A 10,408-nucleotide genomic window follows, 5' to 3' on the forward strand; every position below is an offset into this window, starting at 1 on the left:
GCTGCTCCGTAAACACTTGTATCTGTATACTCTGAGAATAGAAATTGTATCTTGCTTATCTTGTTCCCCCGGCCCCTGGCACTCAGTGGGGACAGGGAGAACAGCGGTTCTATTAATGGCATGCCAGAGAAAAAATGTTTCAACCTTGTCAGGTTTTAGGGATATTTCAGGCAGAACAGTGCTGAAGGAGGAAGCTTCCGTTTTGCCTTCCCCAGATCCTGGCAGTCATGGACGGGGAAGAGTGGCCAAAGAGCGGGTGCCTTGCTGATGCCTGAGTCCATGCGGTGAGGTTGGTACCTGCGGGGCACAGCCGAGGCTCCGGAAGCCGCAGGCGCCGGCAGAGGGCGCCCCCGACCCGCGGAGCGAGTGGGCTCTGGCTGGGACCTCTCGGCGCGGGGCTCGCGCTGCAGTCCGGTGCTGACCGCAGCCCGGGACGCGGGCGGAGCGCGAAGTGAGCGCCTGCTGGGTACAGAGACTCCGGCCGGGAGCGCGCGCTCTCCTCGCGAACGGTGAGTACGGGCGCCGCGGGGCACGATTTACCCTAGTTGGGGTCACTTGGAGACGGCGCGGGTAGGACGCGAGACAGCTATCCCCTTGCTTGGTGTGCTTGGGAGAGGAGAGGGTCGCCTCTGACCTTGGGCTTTGGGAGGGCGTAGGGTTGATTCCTCGAAGCTCCGGAGGTCGGGCGGAGTTTTGGGCGGGGGCAATTTACTTGAGGCTTCAGCACCGGGATTTGTCTCGAGAGCCCTGCTGCCTGCTGGAGCTGTCCAGGTGCCCAGGGACTGGCGAGGTGACCACGAGGGCGCTCACCTGGGCCCCGCCCACATCTGTGCCCCCCGGTAGCCCCATCCGGGGGAACCAGGTGTGGCTGTCGCCTACCACTCTGCCTATCAAGCGCAACCCGCCCCTAGGGGAGGGGAGAGGACTCGGGGGCGGGCGGGCTGTGCCCGCGGGAATCCAGCCGGCCGTGCGCACGCCGTGCCAGTTTAGCTCTCTGCCTCGCCTTCCCCAGGCTCCCAAGGTAGCGGGCAGTGCTGTAGGGAGGCGCTGTGTCCTGCCCTGAGGGGGCGAAGGCCGCCCAAGGGTGCCTAGGCGTCCAGCTCCAGGAAAAGGAAGCCAAGCCGCCCAAGTGACTGGTCCTGCAGCTGCCCTCTCCCAAGGGAGCTCCGAGAGTCCGGGGCCCTTTTCCTGGGGCCTGTCCGTTTTAAACAATCCTTAGCAATTAAGCAGCGGGGCGCCACCGCTTCTCTGGAGACCTGACCTGAGATTCCTTCCTCAAACCCGTTAGGGCGAGTTTTGCGCCCGCCCGGGAGAGGCTCTGCGGGCGGCGCGCTTCCCCGAGCATCGAGCATCGCGGAGCCTGTGCCTGTAGAAGTCCACTTTCTGAGCTCCCCAAGAGAGACAACGCTAAGGCGAGGTAGGTGGCCTCGTCGGGCGTGCCCAGTAAGTGGTTGGACTGAGTGAAGCTACTATCTACTCAAATCTTTGCGAAAGACCGTGTGTTTTTCCTTTGCTTTTTAGGGCGTTGAAAGAGCTGCTGAATAGTCAGGGGCTTGGAGGAGCAAGACATGTATTTTCAGCTGCATCTCAGAAGGGGAAAAATTCCCTGTCATCACCCCAGAGGATCGACCCTGAAATGTGACTGCGATTGACTGGCAAGGCAGAGGCCTGGGTGACTCTAGGTTGATGACAGAATACACTAAAAAGCCAGTGCTTTCCTTGAGGGAATCTGGGGATGAGCTGGTACCGGTGACAGTGACCTGGAGCAAGGAAGTGAGAAGACAACTGTAGGAAGCAAGAGAGATCTTGCCCCGGGCTGATGCCACTTGCCAAGAGGAAGCTCCTGCCACACACACCCTCTGATGGGATGCTGTGAGGCCCTCCACCCTGGGGAGTACCAGGGGCTGGGGCTGGGCCTGGGCTGCCGGTGAGGACTCCCGGAAGTCACACTGACCCCTTCTCCTTGCTTCCTGCTTGAGGGGCACCAAGCCCTGATGTACATTCCTTCTGGAAGATGACTCTGAACACTTCCAGCATGGATGAGGCCGGTCTGGCCGTGGAGAGGGACTTCTCCTTCCGCATCCTGACAGCCTGTTTCCTGTCACTGCTCATCCTGTCCACTCTGCTGGGCAATACACTGGTCTGTGCTGCCGTCATCAGGTTCCGGCACCTGCGGTCCAAAGTGACCAACTTCTTTGTCATTTCCTTAGCTGTGTCAGATCTCTTGGTGGCTGTCTTGGTCATGCCCTGGAAAGCTGTGGCTGAGATTGCTGGCTTCTGGCCCTTCGGGTCCTTCTGTAACATTTGGGTAGCCTTTGACATCATGTGCTCTACCGCGTCCATCCTCAACCTCTGTGTGATCAGCGTGGACAGGTATTGGGCCATCTCCAGCCCCTTCCAGTATGAGCGGAAGATGACCCCCAAGGCAGCCTTCATTCTGATCAGTGTAGCATGGACTTTGTCTGTTCTCATCTCCTTCATCCCTGTGCAGCTCAGCTGGCACAAGGCAAAACCCACAAGCCCCTCTGATGGGAACGCTACTTTCCTGGAAGAGACCACAGACAACTGTGACACCAGACTGAGCAGGACCTATGCCATTTCATCCTCCCTAATAAGCTTTTACATCCCGGTGGCCATCATGATTGTCACCTATACCAGTATCTACAGGATTGCCCAGAAACAAATACGACGCATCTCAGCCTTGGAGAGGGCAGCCGTGCATGCCAAGAATTGCCAGACCACCGCAGGTAATGGGAACCCTGTCGAATGTTCTCAGTCAGAGAGCTCCTTTAAGATGTCCTTCAAAAGAGAGACTAAAGTTTTGAAGACTCTGTCCGTGATCATGGGGGTGTTTGTGTGCTGCTGGCTCCCTTTCTTCATCTCGAACTGTATGGTGCCATTCTGTGAGTCAGGGGAGACTCAGCCCTTCTGCATTGATTCCATCACCTTTGATGTGTTTGTGTGGTTTGGGTGGGCTAATTCTTCCTTGAATCCCATCATTTATGCCTTTAATGCTGATTTTCAGAAGGCATTTTCAACTCTCTTAGGATGCTACAGACTTTGCCCTACAACAAATAATGCCATAGAGACAGTCAGCATCAATAACAATGGGGCTGTGGTGTTTTCCAGCCATCATGAGCCACGAGGCTCTATCTCCAAGGAGTGTAATCTGGTTTACCTGATCCCACATGCAGTAGGTTCCTCTGAGGACCTGAAAAAGGAGGAGGCAGGTGGAATAGCCAAACCCTTGGAGAAGCTGTCCCCAGCCCTTTCAGTCATATTGGATTATGACACAGATGTCTCTCTAGAGAAAATCCAGCCCATCACACACAATGGACAGCACCCAACCTGAACTCCTAGAGGAATCCTGTCATGCAAATGCTACAGAGATTTCTTTGGGGCTTGCTCTTAGAAATCAAGGTCTGATGAGACAGTGAGATGTCAGGAGATTCCTTTGCTGCTTTCAAACAGACAACTAAGTATATTTTCAAATACATTCCAGTGTATTTTCTGTTATTCATAGTCCATCGAATAGGGACATACGGGAAGCCACGAGGGACATGTCTTAGACTCCAAAATCATTTTGAAATTTGTCTCATGACATGAACAACTTCACTTAAAAATCAAACCTTTCTGGAAAGGAAATGAGAAGGGTTGCGTTTGCTGTATACACACAGGTGCTAAAACTGTTCCAAGCAAAGTTTTCAGATTGTCAAGGTAGGTGCATGCCTTCATAAATTATTTCTAAGAAAATGAGCCTTACAGTAGGAATGGGAATTTTTTTCAGAATTGAGAAATGCTTTGTTGATATTGATTTTATTTATTTATTGTATTATATGTATATTTTAAATTTATCATAATAAATCTATATTTATCATATTTAATAGGCTAAACAATGAGTTATCTGAGATTGAGCTGCCCATTGAACTAGCACTTTATAAGCCAATGAAACAAACACACAGACTCTGATTCTAAATGTTCATGAATAGCTTCTAGAAACACAGAAAAGGCTGATAGGAAATAAAGTTGTGATGATTTCTTAAAATATACTACCATAAATAAATACAAGGTGAGAATTGACAAATGCTGTGAATGCTTTTTTTCCCCCTAAAATGATTTTGGAAATTAAAAAAAAGCATAGCTACTATTGTGTTCTAAATGTTTTAAATGGCAAAGTCTTTTCCCAGGAGAATTTGCAGTTCTGTAAATATCTTATATAAAATCCAGTTTAAGAAGAACACAACTTTGCATTTATGATCTTAAGTGGTAAGGAAAAGTATATGGCACTTTGTATTTATGTAAAATAATTGGCCCTTTCTGTCTTTTCTCATTTCATGCTTCATATAGCTTTTCTGAACCAAACAAATGGCTGTCCTGGACAGAGACATGTAGCAAGGACAGTGAGTTTCCTTAATTCTGGAGCCACAGTAGCTCCACTGATGGACTAAGCTCAAACCCTGTGTCCTTGTCTTTCCAGCTCAAACCAAGCCACTCAGTGGGGCTAATTTTGTAGTGCTTTAACCTGAACTTAGAACTGATTTTTAAAAAATGGTCTTTAAATGTTAATGGTATGCTAATTAATAAATAGTGCCTCATTATCCTCAAAGAAGATACAGTACTTTTGTTGATAGAAAGAATGAGAGACCCCGTTCTCTTCGGGTGTGTTAAGCAACCCCAAAGCTATCAGCATCTCTCTGACAAATGCCGTTTCTTTCTCTGTGCTTTGGAATCAGGTTCCCATGTCATAGCATGGACTGTAAAAAGTACCATCAGCCTCCCTTGCCAGATACTAATTCATGTCGGGTATTTCAACAGAGCTTTTTTTTTTTAATGTTTACAAGGTAGTATTCTTGATAAGCAATTGACTTAACATGTAGATGAAATTGGTAAAAAGAACAAAAATCTGCTGAAGAATATTTCCTGGGTCAGGTCTGTGCTATATATGTATTGTGAATGTTTTCTTAATTTTTCTGCCTGTATGCTTTCTTACATATAATAAAATTATTTTGTGAACTCAAATCCACCTGAATGAGTTGTGTTGCATTTGTTAAATGTATTTTTAAAACGAATATCTCAGGTGTACAAATAAGAAAACAAGAGCATTTTCAAGTATACATTGCTTTTTTGAAAAAATTGGAAATTTCTTCGCTTGTGTATGTCACATGTTACCTTTGAATAGTTAAGCAGAAAATGTTTTTTGATTTGGGATATATACTCTCTTTTCCTTCTGTCTTAATTTTTTTTTAAAGAAAGCTTTCTGCACTTGAGGAATTACTCTACTTTAAAATTTCCAGGTTTGAAAGCTTCCTGAAAATTTGGCCTTTTATTCTAAAATAAATAAAGTAAAAATCGCTTCTCAGCCTTTTGGCTAAGATCAAGTGTAATAAAGCAAAAATTTCAGAAAAGATTGTGGTCTACTAGGGGGTTGTTATGAACCCCATAGAAATCACTGTATATGTGGTATTCATTTTAAATGTAAATTATAACAGATTTTTTTTCAAGGGAGAATATACAGGTTGTGATTGTGGGCTTATCAAATTGTCAAACAGGGCATATTCTTAAGTCCTGCTAAAACTGCTACTTAGATATTAATATGCTAGTCATTTTTTTCATCCTGGGGAAAGAGAAGGGCTCAACAGCAGGTGATGTAGAAATTAAGGGTTAAGTTTATCACACAGCACATGGTGTCTATTTCAATTCCATATTTGACTTCCCTAGGCTTTGGCATGTAATGAACATATCTAGAATGAGTACTCATAAAGCATCATGCCTTTTCTTTTTGCTTCATAGATTTTTGGATATCTTTACTTTTTAAAGTTTAATTTTATTCTTAAATCAAGCTCAGCAACACAAGCTACAATGCTCCAACGGAATTGCCACTATCTAACTGGTGATACATGACACAAAAGCCTTCCTTTAGTATTTCTTCCCACTGGCAAGAGTGAAAAGTAAATAATATGTTAGAAATGATATTAAATAATTTTATAATTCAATATTTTTAAAATGAGAATATACTTTTGATTTCCTGGTATATTGGATTGATAAAAGGATCTTATGAAATGTTAATTTGACTGAAAGAATCTTTCAGCTGGGTTAATTTGTAACTATAAAAGCAAAATTACAATATGACTTTCCTTTTATTTTTGTCTGTGGTGATGAGTCTTAATAATGCCGAATGTATGTGAAACACTTTACCAAGTTAGAGTCAAATTAAAAGATCTTTTTTCCCCCTTTTATCTAAGAAGTTGCCCGTCCTAATCAAATACGTACACTGGTCTTATTAGTACATTGACAGTAGGTAGGGGATTGAGCAGTGGGTTTCCATGAATAGATTTGTGGTATATTTGGGAAAGTATTGGTTTCTCTTGAATCTTAGCAGGTCACACTCTCTGAATCTGAGTTAGCTAATTCATTAAATGAGAAAAGCAAAACTTCTACATCAACTTTTCCAGTGGAGGGGGTCACCCTATCCCCCAAGGAAATCAATGTGTAGTCCAGCTTCAGGAATTTCTGAATCATCTACTTGTGGGGGACCCCATCATGATTTCTCCCCTCATGCACCAATAGCATTTCATCCTATTTCTACCTCCTACCTTAGTTCCAGCCCCTCTGCCCAGAAGAAGGCCTCAGTTGGGGGACCGGAATGTAGGAAGATCGGGATTTGTTTCAGACAGGGCAGTGTTCACACTGCAGCTATCATTTTTCAATCAGAAAATTAAAACCAATTTTCTGGGGATTAGCCAATGTATGCACTGCTCTGACACTGTTTGCCCATTTTTGAAGTGGAAATAGACATGCAAGCTCCTGTGAGGGTTAAAAGGAAACTAGTGTCTGCAGAGCCCTGAGCATGAAGATGTTCAGTCCTTGATTCCTTGCAGGATTTCTATTTTGAAGGCATCAAGCACTTAATATTTGTTGCATTAGTAATAATGGATCTGCTATGCATTTGACTTTCTGAATGCTTGCCTGATAGAATGGAAATGACTTTTCGAACACATGTAGTTTGGGATTCCCCCAGATATCATTGTCTTTTGCTCAGTTATCTATTATTCCAGAAGTAAGTGGCTTTTCATATCTGCGTGGTTAAGAAAATTGGCTTAAGTTACCACTAGATAGTGACTGAATAAATCTAACCAAAATATTCTACTCTATCCACTCTGCTTATCTTGCAGAATTTGTTTCAGGAATAATCAGCTGATAGCCTGCTGACTCTAGACTATCAAAGGCAGGACCTGCTAGTCTGCATGGTCTCATTACTGGGGTTATTTGAAGGACTAACCTGGTAGATCACGAGATTGTGCTACACCACAGACTCGATGCACCACTTTCAATGTGAGATTCCCTGGACAGGAAACATAACAAACCAACCTGTTTATTTTATAGAGGATCAAGGAATGGTGAGCATTACAGTAGAAGCAACACCTCTAACATTTTATTACAAGGCCAAACTGCATGACCTTCTGTCATGTTAAGTAACTTCCATGTGATGCACAGACTTAAAAAAGCAGCATTTGGACTTTAGTCTGTTACATCATTCGAGATTTGTGAGTTGTAATTTAAATAGTATTAGAAGCTCAAGAATAATCTCTGATTTAGAAAGTGTTTAACTTTCTAATCATTATGAGAAAATGTCCTAAAGCAGTTAGAATTTTTCTCATATTCATAGAATAAACATCCCCTCTGCTCTTAAAATTGTGAAGTATTTTCAGCCATTTAAAAGGATCTGCTCTGAGCTGCATTCACAGAAATGAGAGTACCTCTCAGGCCCCTTTGAGCAGAGATGCTGGCAATATGGCAGGTGAGAGTAGGACCCAGGAAACTAGATTATAGGGTCAGATGTTTCATTTCATTTAAACAAATGGATGTGCTACTTCATATCCCTTGAAAATAAGTTAGCTTTGTCTCTAGCCAATAGGTAAGGTTAGGTAAGCTGACTGCTGTGATATATTCTGGTTTAGTATTAGGAGATAGGAGTTCTATTATGGGCAAAATCTGATTCTGATAGCTTCGCCCAGATAAATTTCCCAAGTCCCCATTTTCTTTGCTATTGGAAAGCTCACAAAGGGATATTTATAAAATACAAGTAGACCTGCATAATGCCTTTACTTAACGTTCTTCAATGGCTCCCAATTACTTTCCAGGAAAATATCAGTCTCATTTAAGGCCCTTCATGAGTTGGTCCCTGGTGGTCTCTGCAGCCTTATACATTATTATTACCTTGAGGACATTGTCTTGTACGCATTCTGAACTACACACACTTTGTAGAGTCTTTTGTTCTTTTTAGGCTCAGGACACCCTTCCTTGCTGCTCTCTTTATTCCTATTCACCCTTTAGGTTTCCATTAGGCATAACTGCCAGAGGCCTTCCTTGACAACTCCTTTCTGTCTCTACCATCTTTCTTTCCAAATGGTGACCATACTGTCATGAAATAATCTCCTTACTTCCACATTGTCTTCCTAGATCATGAGCACATTGAAAACAAAAGCTGTTTTCTTCCACCCTCCCCTGTACATAGTTGTAAGCACCCAGGATAAGCCACGTGGCTTATGAGAGTTACTCAATAAATCTTTGTTGAATGAATAAAGGAATGAACAAGTCAAAATAGGGAATGATAGGGCCACAATTTTAGTGATGTTTGTTTTCTAGGTGTTTGATGTATCTGTGTCAGTCTTCTAAGTTCTTTCTAATATCTTTGGGTAAAATCACCATCTGATGTTGGAGACCAATAGATTCCTGAAGTCTGACATGGTTGCACAAAAATAATACCATATATATTATAGGAAAAATATATGCACATATAGATACATATACGTGTATATATACATATATATGTGCATATGTATGAATACAATTTGATACAATTTGCATATACTAACCTTTCAGGAGCATTTTCTATGACTCAGACCATGTGCTAGGTGCTAAAGACTCAGAAATGAACCAAATACTGTCACAGTTTCAGAGGAGCTTTATAGTAGAAAGAAAGGAGACAAATATACAAATAAATCAGCACCCCAAAAATATTCTGAAAGCATGGTTCATGGAGGAGGAAAGTATTTTCTTCCAGATAGTGACAATAGTTCCATTTTATTGAGCCTCAGTGACTCGAAGCCTGGCATTGTGCCATGCACAGTCCATTCACTATATCATCCCATTCCCATGTCTACCTTAAGACATGCACATGATTACCATCATCCTCAACTGCCAGGTCAAAATAATAAATATTCAGAAACAGAACAAAAATTAATATTCATAGGGTCATGTAATGCATGCAAGGTTAAAAGACTAGTAAATAATGGGGTGAGGTTTGAATGTAGGGCTGTCTGATTTCAAAGCCTACTTGTAATTCATGAGACTGTTCTGGTTACCAGAAAATAGTCTTACCTAAACAAGTAACTTTTTTTTTTTTTTTTGGTACCAGGGATCGAACTTGGGTCCTTCCGCTTGCGAGGGACCACTGAGCTATATCCCCGGCTCTAAACAAGTAACTTCTTAAGGAGTTTCTAAATGACTTCAAATGTTGGTGGATTTAGAAATATGCTGTATTATTGACATTTTCAAGCGCACACACATACAATGTAGAGAGAAATGTAAATCCCTGTGGATCCATCTCATTACCCAGCTTCAAACATTAATAAGACCAAAGTTGTTGATCTTTGAAAGAGTTAGGTGAGCAAGGACAACATGGGTAGCGAGGTCAACTTTTTGGGTAGAGTATAAAGTTGAAGACAAGCAGAGTATTAAGACATTTAAATTTCAAAGACATGACTTTGTGGAGATCAAAGATAACAAAACAAAAATGGCTTATTCAAGGGCTGAAATATTGTTTGCATATCAATTTGGTCAGGGCACACTCAGTTTATTTTAGCAGACATATGGCTACATCTTTCTGGTGCCCAGCACTGCTTCTGGGGGAGCATGGAGAGTGGGGAATAAGAGGACAGGATCAGGGGATTGTTGGGAGGGGAGTGCTGCTGGAGAGGCTTGGGAACTAGGCACAAGATTGGGGACTAAGTGGCACTGCTAGTGGGCTTGAAGGATGAGAAGAACTTTGACAAGTAGAGATAAACAAGCAGCGAAGCTGAGGTAGGGGTAGGAGCTTTGGTATCTGCAACCATAGAGCTGGGGAATGTGTGCTGGACCAATTTTCTGGGTATAGAATATGACGTAGACATGAAGATTTGACCCACAGGTTGTCAAATGAATTGATTTGGAGTAGGCTCTACTCTCTGTAGTAACCTTTATTTATTTATTCTTTTGGTACTGGGGATCAAACTCAGGACTTTGTGCTTGCCAGGCAGGCATGGTGCCACTGAACTACCCCCCCCCCCGGCCCTGTAGTAACCTTTTTTAGTGTACTTGGAATAGTAACCGGATGGTCACGTGATAATCCCTGCATCGGACGAATAGG

The 10,408-nt window shown here is 43.3% G+C and overlaps 1 protein-coding gene across 1 annotated transcript; it reads left to right on the forward strand.

Annotated features, from left to right (window-relative positions):
• The first annotated feature begins 352 nt into the window (after window positions 1-352).
• Window positions 353-5,014, forward strand: Drd1 (dopamine receptor D1). The gene is made up of 3 exons (XM_004836359.4): window positions 353-509; window positions 1,289-1,417; window positions 1,522-5,014. Exon 3 carries the CDS (start codon window positions 2,015-2,017, stop codon window positions 3,350-3,352), a length of 1,338 nt encoding a protein of 445 aa, XP_004836416.1. The 5' UTR covers window positions 353-509; window positions 1,289-1,417; window positions 1,522-2,014; the 3' UTR covers window positions 3,353-5,014.
• The last annotated feature ends 5,394 nt before the right edge of the window (window positions 5,015-10,408 follow it).

This window comes from Heterocephalus glaber, unplaced genomic scaffold (assembly GCF_053883595.1).
Source record: "Heterocephalus glaber isolate CG9 unplaced genomic scaffold, H.glaber_assembly_v1.0 deba00001606, whole genome shotgun sequence".
Taxonomy (NCBI): domain Eukaryota; kingdom Metazoa; phylum Chordata; class Mammalia; order Rodentia; family Bathyergidae; genus Heterocephalus; species Heterocephalus glaber.